General features: G+C 33.4%; 1 protein-coding gene and 1 long non-coding RNA gene across 2 annotated transcripts; both read left to right on the top strand.

The window, feature by feature from the left end:
- The first annotated feature begins 354 nt into the window (after positions 1-354).
- LOC127741130 (arogenate dehydratase/prephenate dehydratase 1, chloroplastic-like) lies at positions 355-3,965 on the top strand. The gene is made up of 11 exons (XM_052252786.1): positions 355-797; positions 1,469-1,536; positions 1,612-1,704; positions 1,878-2,078; positions 2,250-2,330; positions 2,436-2,531; positions 2,608-2,685; positions 2,766-2,855; positions 2,947-3,014; positions 3,145-3,226; positions 3,560-3,965. Exons 1-11 carry the CDS (start codon positions 506-508, stop codon positions 3,614-3,616), a joined length of 1,206 nt encoding a protein of 401 aa, XP_052108746.1. The 5' UTR covers positions 355-505; the 3' UTR covers positions 3,617-3,965.
- Positions 3,966-11,805: 7,840 nt separating this feature from the next.
- On the top strand, positions 11,806-14,430 carry LOC107462097 (uncharacterized). The gene is made up of 2 exons (XR_008002079.1): positions 11,806-12,060; positions 13,937-14,430. It is a non-coding gene; the product is annotated as an uncharacterized LOC107462097 (long non-coding RNA).
- Positions 14,431-15,287: the final 857 nt, after the last annotated feature.

Raw genomic sequence — 15,287 nt, 5'->3', positions numbered from 1 at the left:
AGCATAAAATAATCTTATACTATTATTTATTGATCATATATTCTTTACTTTTAAGATTTATAAAGTACTTGGTTATTACTTATTTGAACACATTTTTATTAATATACTTATAGACTTAGAAGTAGATATTCGTATAAAACATTTTTTATATTGATAATACACCAAAACTTACATTTTAATTAGAAAATTTTTTAAGAAGAACAAAGAGATTTGTTGTTTTTTTTCTTCCACTCCAAATTAAGATGAGAACTTATTAAGCTCCAAAAATCGCCGTTTTTTTTAAAAATCCCAACACAAGCTGAAGTTAAGTCCTTTGCTTCATTCATTGGCCCAAAAATCTTGTCTTTGATTTTTGGGTTTACAGAAAATAATATTTTTATCTCTAGATTTTGTCCCCTTTTGTGGTAGTTGTACTTCACATGCTACAAGCCTATAACGGTTTCAGAGAGCAAAAGCGCACACAAACGCCCTCTGCAGAGAAAACATAGGAAGCCATTGACCCTCCATGGCTGTGGCATCGTCTCTTGCTCTATCAGGGCTTGCAAGTTTCCAACTTTGTTGTTGTAACACCTTGTTGAGGGTGAAGAACAGTGATTTTGGATTAAGTTTGGAGAATTATCATCACAAGAGAGCAGCAACAACCAAATGGCGGTTCCTCCTTGGTGGGGTTTCTGTGTTGCATGTTGAGAATCCATGGAAGCCAGCTAGGATAATGGTACAGCATGTTGTTCATAATGATCAATTGGGTGGTGATGTTGTATCTCAGGGATTGCATAAGGATTTGGGTTCTCTTCCAAGTGAGTTTTCTTATTTTCTTTAGTGTTTGTTTCCATTTTCAGTCTGTTCAAGATAACAGATCCTGTTAAATGTTTATGAGCATAATTATCCATATAATTGAATTATTTAATTTCTTTATTCCATTGGTGCTTGCTTGCTCTGCATTGCTGAATGAATAAAGACTTGTTTTGTGTAATTTATCTTTTCTGGTTTGATTTCACACTGTTAATTGAGTTTGTTAACATTTCCTAGCTATAGAGCGGAATAAAAGATTAACTTCCCCCCATGTTGTTTTTTAAAGCTAGTTGTTAAAGCAAAGCAGGGCGATTATATGCAGGGTTGGTTGTGGCGTTGGTGAAGGGGATAGACCAGTTAGTACTCCCAAGTCATTGTTGGTATTTCATTCAACCGGTCTTATGTTTCTCATTGTTGTTGTTCTCCTGAATTCTGGAAAACATTGTTCAGAATGAATGTATATGTTAGAAAACATTTGATCAACTTGTATCAGGAGTTGTGCCGTTGGAATCTGTCTAGTTGTAACTGTTTAGAAAGTTACTCATCCTGTGCTGTTGTTTTATTTTATTTTGTCATGTTGCCATATGCATTCCCATGTTATGTAATTTGCCATGACCTATGAGTTATACTTTTGGATCACATAATTTACAACTACTGATTTTGTCTCTAAATGTAGAGCCTTTGTCCATATCCGATATTGTGGCTGCTTCCGATGATAGTGCTAAAGTGCGAATATCATATAAGGTATGATGTGTATGTTTGTTTCTACTTTGTGATTTGATGATCATGTTTCATCATTTGCTTGGATTATTGAATTAGGGAATACCTGGATCATACAGCGAGGATGCTGCACACAAAGTGTATCCTAATTGTGAAACAGTTCCTTGCCATGATTATGAAGCTGCCTTTAAGGTTTGAAATAATCTGTAATATTCTTTATGCAGTAGTTTAGCTAAAGCCGAATTCCTTGTGTTTGTGTTCGTGCACGCGCATGTATTTTATCATGTATAAGCAAGGACTATTGTCTTATGGCCATCAATATCTTTCTTATAACCTAGTTAACTTCTATAAAAATATTTTGACAGGCTGTTGAATTGTGGATTGCTGACAAAGTTGTTGTTCCAATAGAGAATTCATCCGGGGGAAGCATCCATCGAAACTATGATTTACTTCTTCGTCATAGGCTGCACATTGTTGCTGAGGTGCAGTTGGCTACTAATCTCTCACTTTTAGCTTTGCCAGGTGTCAGAGTAGAGTACTTGAAACGAGTTCTAAGTCATTCCCAGGTTTGGCTATATTCTTTTTTCCATTTATGGAATTGCTTTTGCATCTGATCCTATGCGATACAAGAAAGAAAGAGATGTTTCTTTTAGTGGGGTGCGGTTTCAGGCATTCAGTGTCATCGATACTTAATTACTTATTCCTTTTATATTTATTGTCATTGATTCATCATGCAGGCACTTGAATTGAGTGATAATTTCTTGACTAAACTAGGTGTTGCCAGAGAAAATGTTGACGATACAGCTGGTGCTGCTCAGGTAATCTGACAACATATTTTTCGTGACTTCTACGTTTTCTAATGCATTATTAGAGAAAAAAAAAATTGTTTAATTTTCCCCCTTTTAATGTGTGCATGACATTAGCATGTAGCTTTGGATGGTCTATATGATGCCGGTGCAATTGCAAGCATTCGAGCTGCAGAAATTTATGGTCTTAATGTGCTTGCAGAAAAAGTTCAGGTAAAACTCCTTACCAAGTCAGGTTGGTTTAAATGAAAATGCTTGTGTTTTTTCAAAATTCCAATGTCTTATGCAGGACGATGGTGAAATCATCAGTCGTTATCTCGTGCTTGCCAGGGATCCAATAATTCCGAAATCTGATAAGCTATTTAAGGTAAACTTTTGACCTATGAAGTTGTATCTTAACCATGTTACAAGATTTTCTTGAATCGACTCATCATTAGAAAATTCCAGACAAGCATTGTGTTTACACTGGACGAGGGTCCTGGGGTACTGTTTAAGGCGTTGGCAGTATTTGCCTTAAGAGATATAAACTTAACCAAGGTATAATAACAGAAGAAGCTTCTTTTTCTTAGTCTGGCTCAATTCTTAATAAATACATGAAGATCAATGATATGTATTATTGTAAAATCAGATTGAAAGTCGCCCACAACGAAATCGGCCATTAAGAGTTGTTGATGATTCGAACACTGGGAGTGCCAAGTGAGTTATGATTTTTTTCCTTTTCATTTCCTATTCTAGCCGAGGATAAAGTCATTCAGAGATTTCTGAAACTACATATTTCCCTATCCTGATGCAAGAAATTGAGATAACATGTTACTTTTTTATTTAGGTATTTCGACTACCTTTTCTACATTGATTTTGAGGCGTCTATGACTGAGCCCCGAGCACAAACCGCTTTAGGACATCTGCAGGTTTGTTCTTTGTCATCTTATTCATGATCTGAAATCTGTCTCTTAATTCTTCTATTTGCTTTTGTCCCTTATAAAACCTTCCTTCTGAAAGAGCCATGGCCAAAATCCTGTTCAAGTGTTTAGATCTTTTGGACTAAGATTCTGTTCTCTCTTTTTCCTGTAGGATCTAACATGCTAATGCACATGCACACACACTTTCTCAAGCATTCTGTTCTATACTTTTTGTTGAATTTTCCCTCTTTTCAACCACCTGTATATCAAATATTAAATCTTCCAACTATTTTTGTCATGAGTTCCTAAGCGTATATCAAATATTGTTAAATGTCCCTACAGGAATTCGCCACATTTCTTCGGGTGCTGGGCTGCTATCCTATGGATACAACCATATGAGTCACAGCTATCCGTGTTTATTGCTGAATTTTCAATGGATATCATCATACTCAAGCCTAAAATGCCGGAATTTCCAAGAGCATTCGGAGCTAACTGATGGTCTGAACATACAATACAGCGATGCAAACGGTCGATTGTGATCTTAGACATTGCAAAAGAATGAACAGAGGTATAAGGTTTTAAACATGTATGTAATATGTAGTATAGCTTCAATTCTATAGCATTAAAAAGCATAAACAAGAGCAACAGTGAATGTAAAATGAAAAAATCTGCTAACGTATTCTTTGTTTCATAGTGAATTCACCATAATCAGTAAAAACATGATTTGTTAGCATCTCATACCTTGCCTTGATTCTTAACTGTAACACCTCATGATCAATTATGTCTCTGTTCATGAATTGAAAGTTTGAAACTATTCTTATTCTCAAATGCTATGCTAGACAAATAGTATCCATTCTATTACAATGTCAACCTTGACAAAAAGAATTAAAAAAGAGAAGGACAAAAAACATGCATGCCACCAATCCATTGCTTCACAGTGAAGTCTCTCAGCCCATTATGATCAATAATAACATGATGCATTGGTTGATTGGTTCGCATCTAATGTGTTTGTCTTGATTCATCTTGTATTCTCTTGATTCTTCTGGAAAAAATGCAACAGTTATCTAAAAGACATTTTGTGTTTGGTTTGTATTTTTATTTTTAAATTTTGTGAAGAGAAAATAGAAAATAAGAAGTGAAAATGAAAAATAGAATTTTATTTTTTTATAAAATTCTAAAAATTAAAAAAAAGGCTAATTTTTAAAAGTTATACGCAAAGAATACATATTATAAAAATAATTTAATTCTAAATTCTTAAAGAATATTCTTAAGGTATTCTAATTTTAATATACAGAACGAATAAAAAATTATGTTTGTGACATGCACTCATTGCAGAGATGCCAGCTGCTGCTGCAATAGAATGTTCTTGGTGACTTGAGAGTCCACAATTTTTTTGGTGAGTGACTTGTGAGTTCACATGTTGATATTGCAACATTGGTCTTAAAAAGTAAAATTAAATCAAGAGAAGTGACATGAAACCACTACTTTTTTCCCAACAAAATATTGATATGAAAGAATCAAATATTAATGTTTTTGGTTTGAGACTGGTTGCTTTATTTGCATGACCATCTTGGTGTGACATTTGAACAATTTGGAATCTGCTGTGGCTGATGGATACTCAATGGGAGGGGAAAAAACATAAATAAAGCTTGTTATAAACTAACCCACTTAACTTGGTCAAATAATTAGCTCGTTTATCCGCTTAAAATAAGTATCGGAAAACATTAGGGAAAAATGACCAGCATTTTAAAGAATAGTATAAAAATTGCTTAAAATTTATTTGTATGCCCATATTTATTATACATGATAAAATTAAATATCTAAAATCTTTTACGTGTTTAGTTGTTTACTATATATAAATAACTTTTGCCTTCAAAAGCGTTAATCACTTTAGATATTTATTTTCTTTTTGTTAATTACATATATTATATTCCAACAAAATATTAATTATTTTATACCAATTTTATCATACCTTACGGCTATACTTATTACAAATATCTTATTCTCTCTTAGCGGCTCATCACCCTCCTATTGACCTATCTTATTCTTATCATCTTATGACATAACTCTTCAATAATTCAAAGGATACTTCAACATGTGAACGTTCTTCATTTAAAGAACAACAATAACAACAATAATAATTTAATTTTCATACACTATAAATATATTTTTTTTTCAAAAAAAAAAAACTAATTGTATATTGTCAGATTAGTACAATTAACTAATTTTTTAAACTTACTACTTAAAAACATCTAAATATATAAGAGTTAATAGTCAAAATCGTCTCCGAAAGATAAAGTTGATCAAAATCGTTTTCGAAAGATAACGGACATGATCACGTTCGTCCTTCCGTCATCTCCTGCGCTGAGGTGGCTAACGTTCGGTGACGTGTTCCATTAATTGGCACTGTGGCATTCTAACAAAACGATGCAGTTTTGATTCAATGGGCTCCAGGTCTTGATGCGACGTCGTTTAATGTCTAGAAGAGATTCAAAACGTTGCAAAGCATCACCCCCTCTATTAACAACTATCTCTCTCTGTTTCGCTCCAAAACGTATCGTCTCCCTCAAGTTATGCCCTAAGCCTTTGACCCAACATTTAAACCACGCTATCAACCTTTGTTAGTGTTGGAAGATGATTAAAACAGAAGAGATATCGGTACTGAATACAGAGTTGATCGTCTCCTGGAGCAACATTGATAGTGGAGGAAGCCATCGCGACGGTTAGAGGTAAGGATGAAATCTTTTTCATGTTTTTTGAGTTATTCTGTTGCGTGATGTCTTTCTAGTGGCATGACTCATGTGTTCCTCTGAGTCAAGGTAGGGTTTGGGGTGACTAAGAGTATGTATGACTATTCTTATATGATACGAGTGTATTAGAATGCTTTGCTTTTACTGGCTTTGTGATATTTTTAGTTAGGGGTGTTTCATTTTAGTGATGTTTCTATTCGTTTGTTGCGGGTTTAGGGAATGTTTTCCTATGATTGGGAATAGCTAGCTAGCTGATGCAAGTGTGTTTGGTTAATGGTATTTTTGTCTCTGGTATTGTAAATGGAAGGTCCTCCCATGATATTTGTGTTTCATCATGGTAGATTATTTAAAAAGTCGATTGATGGAGACATGATATATGAACCTGGCAATATGAAAGTCTTGATAGGTGTTGATGACGACACACTTGATGTGTTCTTTGTAAGGGGCTACTATAAGGAGTTAGGATACATGAAGCTAGAAACGGTTGGTGGAAAGCTCCTGGAGTTCTCCTTTCATTTGGGTTGAGAAGCTTAGTCACAGATGCAAATTTGCTTGCAATGTGCTAGGATTGTAGGAGAAATCAACATGTGATCAATGTTTATCTTGAGAACTGTATTTCACAGCCATGTATAATAGACAACATGGAGGAGGATATAGTCAATGTAGAAGTAGAAAGTAGCAAGTAGAAGAACTCTTTCCAAGCTAAGAAGCGTCATTCTGAACCTGCTAAGATGCCCACTACAAGTCACCCTCAGTCCAACAAACAACCCCTCAGCCCACTAAACCAACCTCACATCCCAATTCTCAGCCCAACAAACTAACTGTGAAGCCCAATTCTCAACCCAAGAAATCAACTATAAAGCCCAATTCTTAGCCCACTAAACAAGCCCATAAGCCCATCCAGGCTACATCTTAGCCCATAAAGACTCCTTTATAGCCCACCAAACCCCACCCTCAGGACAAAAGGACCACCCCTCAGGCTAATACAGTTCCACGTCAATCTAATACACCATCTCAAACAGCCAAGAACTCACAAGGTAATAAGAACAAAGAAGGTAGCAGTGGTTGCAGACTGACCAGATTTGGAAGACTTGTGAAAAAAGCTCCCATCCAGGAAGAAGACAGTGACTCTCATGACTCATATGAGAGTGCTGAAGATGAACTGTATAAGTCTCCTAAAGTTCTAGGAGACAATCTGTATAGTAGTGACAGTGATAGTGACACTGACAATAGAAAAAGTGGTGCAAGAAAAGGACATTAAATCTGAGGTCAGAGAGAAGCATAAACCTCCTAAGACCATATTAGGAGATAAAGAAATAGAAATTGATTACTCTAGCTATGAGGGGTCTGAAGATGAACAAAGCTCTGACTCTGGTATGTTTACTTCCTTAGGGTTATTGGTTAATTGATTTATTTGGAAAATGTTTAGGGTAGCTTATGTGTTGAATTTTTTCTTGGCAGATTTAGATGAGGATGATGAAGACCTTGAAGGTGCCTCAGATGCTGACTCATGACATTCAGAAAATTCTGGTAAATAGTTGGACTCTGATGAAGAATCACCAACTGTATATTCTTAATTTAATGAGAAAATCAAGTTTGGACTATTGAAATTTGATGTGAGTATGATATTTAAGTCAAAAGCTGAATTTATGCAAGCTACTAGGGATTACACAATTCAGTGGGGTAGAAATATTTTATTCATAAAAAACGATAAGGTTAGAGTTAGAGATATTTGTAAGACTGAAAATTGTCCATGGGTTGTATATTGTGCATGTAACAAACAAGACGGGTCTTGAAAAATTAAAACTCTAGTTGATAGTCACATCTGTCCAAGAAGGAGGAAGAATAGATCTGCCACCCAAATCTGGACTCTTAGTAAACTAGTACCTAAACTTAGAAAACATCCCACTATTAAGCATCGAGAGATTTATGACTGATTTGTAAGAAAGTGTAATGTGTATTTGAATAGCACATGTATTACTAGAGTCTTGAAAGCTACTAGAAAGGTTGTGGAAGGTGATGAGATAGCACAGTACGGATTAGTGTAGGACTATGCTAATGAGCTACTGACTAGCAACCCGGGATCCATAATACAAGTTGGTGTCATCACCATGTCCGAGAGCTCTCCCCTGTTTGATCGATTCTATGTCTGTCTTGATGCCTGCAAGATGGGGTTTAAGGCAGGTTGTAGACCTTTAATAGAACTGGATGGAGTGTTTCTAAAGACATTGCATGGGGGTCAAATTCTGATAGCATGTGGACAAGATGCTAAGAATCACATCTTTGTGATTACTTATGCTGTTGTCAGTGTGGAAAATAAAGATAATTGACAGTGGTTCCTTGAGATACTTCACAATGATCTAGGAGACTACAAAGAGAACAAATGGTGCTTCATCTCAGACATGCAGAAAGTAAGGATGAAATTATTTCATGATTATACGTTCTAAGGGGTAATTTGATTTAATGAAAATTATTGAGGGACTATTTTGATTTACTATCTTTTCGTGGGTTGTCTTTCCTGAAGGGTTTAATCCCTGCAATTCAGGAGGTGTATCCAAGGGTTCACCATCGCTTCTGCGTGTGGCATTTTTGGCACAATTTCTCAAAACAGTGGTCAAGCTATGAGTTAAAAGATTTGGTGTGAAAATATGCTCGGTCGAAGACAACAAATGAGTTTAATAGAAACATGAACATAGTTAAGTTGATCAACGAGAAAGTTTGGGAGTATCTTGACAAATGGCCGAAAAATGCATGAACAAAAGCACATTTTAGTGAAGTTCCAAAAGTGGATAACATATGCAACAACGCATGTGAGTCATTCAATGCAAAAATCAAGCACAAAAGAAGAATTGTACGAAGTGCATGGCTAGCCAACCAATATGGTTGTTGACTTGTAAAAGCACACATGCACTTGTAGGTTTTGGCAACTCACAGGTAACAACTTCAACACTTAGTTAAGTTATCTTTGTTCATGTTACACATTTTAATTAATCATTTAATTTGTTTTAAAAGGTATGTCGTGTATGCATGCAATATCAGCAATACAAGATAAGAATGACAAAAGGGCTGAAGAGTACTGTCATGACTGGCTGAAGATAGAAGCGTATAAGAGGACTTATTATTTCAACGTCAATTCGGTTAAAGAATAGGATCTTTGGGAAAAAACACCACATCCTGATCCAGTCCCATCCCCCATTCAAACTCAAACCTGGAAGACCGACAAAGAAAAGGAGAAGGGAGAATGATGAACAACCAACTGGATCAAAGACAAAGATGAAGAGAAAGTACAACCCAGTTAGATCCATGTATTGTGGTGAGATTGGCCACAACAAAAGAGGCTGTGCAAAGAAGAAAGTTGTGGATGCTGAAAAACATGCCAGGCAAATGCAACTGCAACTGGCAGTTGTTGCTCCTGTTGCAAATGGTGCTGACCATGAAGTCAATGTTGTCCCTATTGAACATGATAATGCTCCAGAAGCAATAGCACCATTGCCTGCACTTTCATCACCCATCCAGCCTCCCACAGATATTGATATCAGCCAATCTGAAAGCATTCTACCAACCCAAGATACACAACAGGTTGTATAATCACAACTCAATTGTAAAAAATAACACCTTTATTTTATCAGCTAACAAGTGCATTTGGTATTGGCTTAGGTAGGATCAAGTGGTAGCTAGGCCACCTAAATTACAAGTGATTAAAGGAAAAGTAAGAGCCACGTCCTCCCTAAACCTACTGTAGCTACACCAGTGGCTATCTCTGCTGAGACTATCAAATGGACAAGTTCTGTAACTGCTAAGAAGTTGGCCAACTTTATGACTTTTGTACCTACTCCAGGCTTCAAGCACCCAAGGAAGAATGATAAAACACTTTGATTAGAAAGTAATGTGTTCTGCTTGAATTTTCTTTTGTATGGGGCTGCTTTATGTTTTTTATATAGGGTAAATGAAGTACTATATTAAACATTGTGGTTATCCGTAATCTAAAAGTTGTATGTGCCCTTCTCTTTTGGTGTAGCCTTTTTGTAAGTATCACAAATGATCACATTAATTACAACTATCACAAACATGAAAATTATTAGTAGTTTCAAAGATCTAACTTTAACTTTCAAGCTGTCCAATCTCCATACCACCTTCACCCTCCATTCCTCATAGTCACTTTCAACCTGCAAATCAGCTCTATAATCTTTATTTGTACCACTTTCAACCACTCCTTGATAGTCATCATCATCAACCCACTTAAAGTAATTACAGTGACTGCCCTTCTGCAAATTAAAAAAGCAAAAAAGAAAACAATGAAAAACACCCAATAACACAAAACAAGATGAAAAACCTTTAACTTTTTTAACACCACTCATCCGGTACCTTGAACATGCATGGAATAATCTATATGGGTTCACTGCTATCCCAGATTTTTTTATCACAGCCTTCAATCCGCAGAAACATGATTCCTCATGAGTCTTCCTCCCCATTCGCATTGAAGCGCTGGAACCATTACTGTCGTGCGACAGAAACGATACACCACCACTACGACCTCCATATCCTATCTTCGTCCTCCCGGGGACCCAACAATTCCAAGTTCTACCCAACTATATGGCCCTATGATTGTTGGCCGTGATTTATTTATCATCGAATTTAGGATTAGTGTTCATCAACCAACGGACTGATTTGAATTGTTTTAACATACTTACCTTGTCAGCAACAACAACGTACACCTAGGCGTCTGTCACGCTGGCAGTTAACGGAACACGTCACACAATGTTAGCCACCTCAGCGAAAGAGATGACGGAAGGACGAATGTGATCATGTCCGTCATCTTTCGGGGACGATTTTGATTAATTTTATTTTTTGGGGACGAAAATGGAGATCGAAATATCTTTTAGAAACGATTTTGACTATTAACTTAAATATATAAATATGATTGGATGATTATATAAAATTTGTTATACTACCAATATATAAAAATTAAAGTCAAATAATAAAAATAAAGCAATTATATATATTACTTCATCATCAATTACTATATTGTTTGCCTCTGGGGAATTTGGAAAAGAGGAACTGTCCAAAAAAAAGATGGAAGAGAGGGAATGACGCCTCTCTTGGGGTTTATTCATAAATATTCTTACATCTTCGTTGAGCCCCAGAAAAAAGAACATAGTTTAACTAGTTTAGCTACTAGTGTGTATGTCAGCCAAAGAAAAAAAAAATCAAATGAAAATAGTGGCAATCAAAGAAGTGGCCTTTGAATGATACTGAAAACACCATTATATTTAGTAAGTAATTTTTCTTTTTGCAATTCTAAAAATATTGTTTTATTTATACACCTGTTTAATTTAAAAGTCTGAAAAGTGAATGAATAAAATTGCATATAAATCACTATCTAATTAAATAGTGACAAAATGTGACATCACACAAAAACATTATATATAACTTAGTGTTTTAGTTTCTTAGTTATAACTTTGAGTTTAAATTTTAGAAATAATAAAATTATTTTGTACTATTTTTAATTTACAAAAATGATATTCTAATAAAAAATAAGTAAATACCAATAGAGAAATTTTCATTTATAAATAGTAGATTACCTTCTCATAATAATAATTGTCTGTTATATTTTTTAGATTCATTAACAACTTAATTAAAGAGACATTATTATATGAAGAATATATAATACTGTCCTTTACACATGGGAAAGGGAACATTACTATATTGCATTGTTAATGATGGTGATGCTGTATGCTTTTTGGTTTTGTTCTTTTCCTTAAAACGTTAGACAGATGCTGTGTGCATACCCATACCAAACCTTTTTTACAACTTAGCTTCTCCTCGAACCATGATGTTTAATTTTTCCCTAGGACTATTTTCTGTCTAGGTTCAATGAACATGACACCTTCTTCTTTTTTCTTTTTTCATATTTTCTAACTTTATGGTTATATAAGACCAATGCTCTTTTTTCTTTTCTCAGTGAGGAAAGGAGCTGAATTAGATCTTGAAGGGACAAGTGCCAACCCACTTTGTTTCTGAACTCATGAAGACATGAACTTGGCTATGTTTTTAGCCTTCATCATCTGCTTCATTCTCTGAGTGAGTTCATTGGTATGCTTCTTTAATTATTTCTTCTTATTCATGTTGTTGATTCATTCCATATATAATTTTATTATGGATTATGTATTCTCTTCTTTTCGGTTCTTATTTTTCATCTAAATAAAAAGCAAGTAAGGTTGTTAGATTTTGATATGAACTGAAAATATAAATTTTAAGTGGCTTATTTTTATGCTAATTATCACTAAGAAATGGCTTAGATCTCTTAATCAAAGGACTTTTGAACCTGTGAAATTCCAAAGCTACAAACTTTTGTATGTTGGCATTGATGGGTGTGTTTCGGATTTTGTTCATAGAAACTCTAACTTTGATTGATCCGATCCAATACATGTTTTATTTATAGGTTTTCAAATAAAGTGACCCATTATTATTCTATCAATCAATAATCAACTTTGACAGCTATATTAGCTGCATCCTTCCGAAACCCATCATAACCAATACAAATGGCTTATTAGTTATTAGTTGTTGTTGCTTTCAGATACTTTTTTATGCTCCTTTTCAATTTCTGTGATTCTATGAATATTCCTCTTGTATGCCAAATTTCAACACTATTGGATTCATATTTTAAGGGTTTTTTTTTTTCCTTTATCTCTTTGCACCTCTCTCTATTTGTTGTTATTTTAATTTGGAGAATAATTACTCTAAAAATCTAATTTTGGAACTAATGAAATGATAAAGCAGCACATAAGCCAGGAGATAGTTTCATAATAACTACTCAATGAGGTATTTTTGGATCTGAAACATATCATTAATTAAGATGCTTAGTCACTGGTGGGTTTTAGATTTTGTGTACGGAGATGCCATTGACTAATGTTGTTTTCACATCTGAAAACTGATTATTTATCATGGAAGTAGCCAATGAAATTGCTCAAAACATAAGAAATCAAAATATAGAATTAGAATATAGGAGTAGTACGGAAGAACAACCTTATCTTCAAATTGAAGCTGGAAATCAAAGCCTTCTCCAATCACTGGTGCCGATCCTCATAAGTTTTGAAAAATACTAAATTTGGGTAATTAAAAGAAGAGTTTAATTTTGATATATTGATAGAATAATTTTTTTTATATAAACATCTTTTATATAAACGTCTTTTGGATGATTATTTATTCAATCAGTATAAATAATAGTTATTTTTTTTAATGTGACATTATATAATTGAATATTCCTGTAAAACTACTTTGTATTGATACTGCATTAAAATTAAATTTAAAAAAATAATAACTAAATTTCTTATGCAAGTTAGGAACCAGATAGATTTTGACACGTAGCATAGTGGTTGCTAGTTGCTACCTTGCTAGCATTATACTACTACAACAATATAATATTAAAAAAATTTTAGATGTATATGACATATTGGTGTTTTAGTAATCTTAACCATTAATTTTAATTAATATTTATATATTTTTTTATAATTAATATTAACCATTAAAATTATTAAAATAGCGATGTACTTGATATACTTAAAATTCTTTCAAATATTTAACTAAAAAGTTGTAAATAACTTATAAAATTGTCGGGCCAACTTTCCAATAGAATATCTTCAACTGAAAATGGATGTATATTATATGCTTCTTAAGGCAGAGAAAGTATAACTTTATAAAGAATTTGCAGTTCCAAATGTGATTGCTACATATCAAGGGTTATTTCAGTAGATGATTCGTGGATATATTTTGATTCGAATTCCAGTCTACTTAAAACTTTGTTAAAGAAAATGTTATCAGGTTTGAAAAAAAAAATCTATTTTTATTTTTAATATTCTGTTTTCAATATTTAAAAAAATTGAAAAAAATAAAATTGTTTTACGTGTTTACGTTTTTTCTTAATAAAATTTACAAAATAAAAATCTTTTGTGCAATATATATTTTACAGAGGCTATGGCAGCAGAGAATGGCACAGTTGATGATAAGGAGATGATCATGACCACCAAAAACTTGGGGTCTTCCATCTCATCAAATTCATTCACAACAATGATGTATATGGTTCAGCTCCTGTTTGTGTTGTTAGATTTGACAACACATTTATATGGTTATGAACTGATCAAGTCATGGGTTCAAGAAAATATTATAGACCCTCTTGTACTGGACAAGGATCTCAAATCCAACAATTGATGATTCCTTGTTGCTTATGAGATCCTATATATGTTCTTGTACTGCTCCTCATCAAGAGAGTTCCCCTTCTCAACTTCAAAATATTGGACACTGTTTTAATTATATTAATTAATTAATCGTTTTCTTAGCATTAAGCCTCTTTTTGAATGAATTCCACCCTTGTAATACTAGTTAGTACACATGAGTTGCTATGCCGCATATATAATGTAATAAATTGAAGTTTATTAATGTTCTTTCTAGCATAACAGTTTCCTAGATTTGAATTCCTTAAGCAATTTTAATAATATGATGAGTTATTATTTTTATGATGCGGTTAGTGATAAGTTATTAATTTTAAGAGACTCAATACATGTCTAAGTATTTTTATCAACTAAATCTAATTAAATTAGTTCAAACACAACAAAAACTACTTAGTGAAATCACACATTTGTTTTTGTTCACGTGAAAAATGTACCAAAATTTCTTAACTGTAATACAAAATTTTTTTAATTTTGACATCTAAATTTTTTAAAATTCTGAATTTTCTTTTAACATTTTTTTGTTTATAGTAAAAAAGGATCAATAAAAAAATGAAACAAAAAAGTTGCATAATTATTCCTTCTTTCTATTTGTTTTTTTTTTAAAGGGTGAAAAAATAAAAATTATGAAAGTGTGAAACAAAAAAAAATTATAAAAATAATAAAAAAAAAAGAAAATAAGTTGTTTGAAAAAAATATAAAAAAAATAATACTAAAATTTTTTAACCTTAACATAAGAATTTCTTAATTTTGAAATCAAAACTTTTTAAACGTTACACATAAAAATAATGCTACAGTTTTTTTTTTATTATTTTTTAGAAGACCACGACGACATTGAAGAAGAATTGCGCAAAAGTATAAAATAGAATGCTGTAGATTTTTCTTATTTCATTTTGGAAGAAGAAGAAGATAATGACGATGTTGAAGAAGGAGGAGGAAGAGGAGGAGGAGGATGGTGATCATGATAATGAAGGAGGAAGAAGAGGAGGTGGAGGAAGAAGAGGTGATAATAATGATGATGATATTGAAAGAAGAGGAGAAAGAAGAAATTAATTGTTAAAAATACGGATACGAAATGCTGACTTGTTTGAACTT

The sequence above is a fragment of the Arachis duranensis genome, chromosome 8 (genome assembly GCF_000817695.3).
Source record: "Arachis duranensis cultivar V14167 chromosome 8, aradu.V14167.gnm2.J7QH, whole genome shotgun sequence".
Taxonomy (NCBI): domain Eukaryota; kingdom Viridiplantae; phylum Streptophyta; class Magnoliopsida; order Fabales; family Fabaceae; genus Arachis; species Arachis duranensis.
The sequence above is the reverse complement of the archived record's forward strand: the minus strand, read 5'-3'. Positions and strand labels throughout refer to the sequence as shown.

Coding starts and splice junctions, on each gene's coding strand:
- LOC127741130 (XM_052252786.1), top strand. CDS start 506: ATGGCTGTGGCATCGTCTCTTGCTCTATCAGGGCTTGCAAGTTTCCAA. Junction 2,532..2,607: donor TGCTTGCAGAAAAAGTTCAG/GTAAAACTCCTT, acceptor TGTCTTATGCAG/GACGATGGTGAAATCATCAG. Junction 2,686..2,765: donor AATCTGATAAGCTATTTAAG/GTAAACTTTTGA, acceptor AGAAAATTCCAG/ACAAGCATTGTGTTTACACT.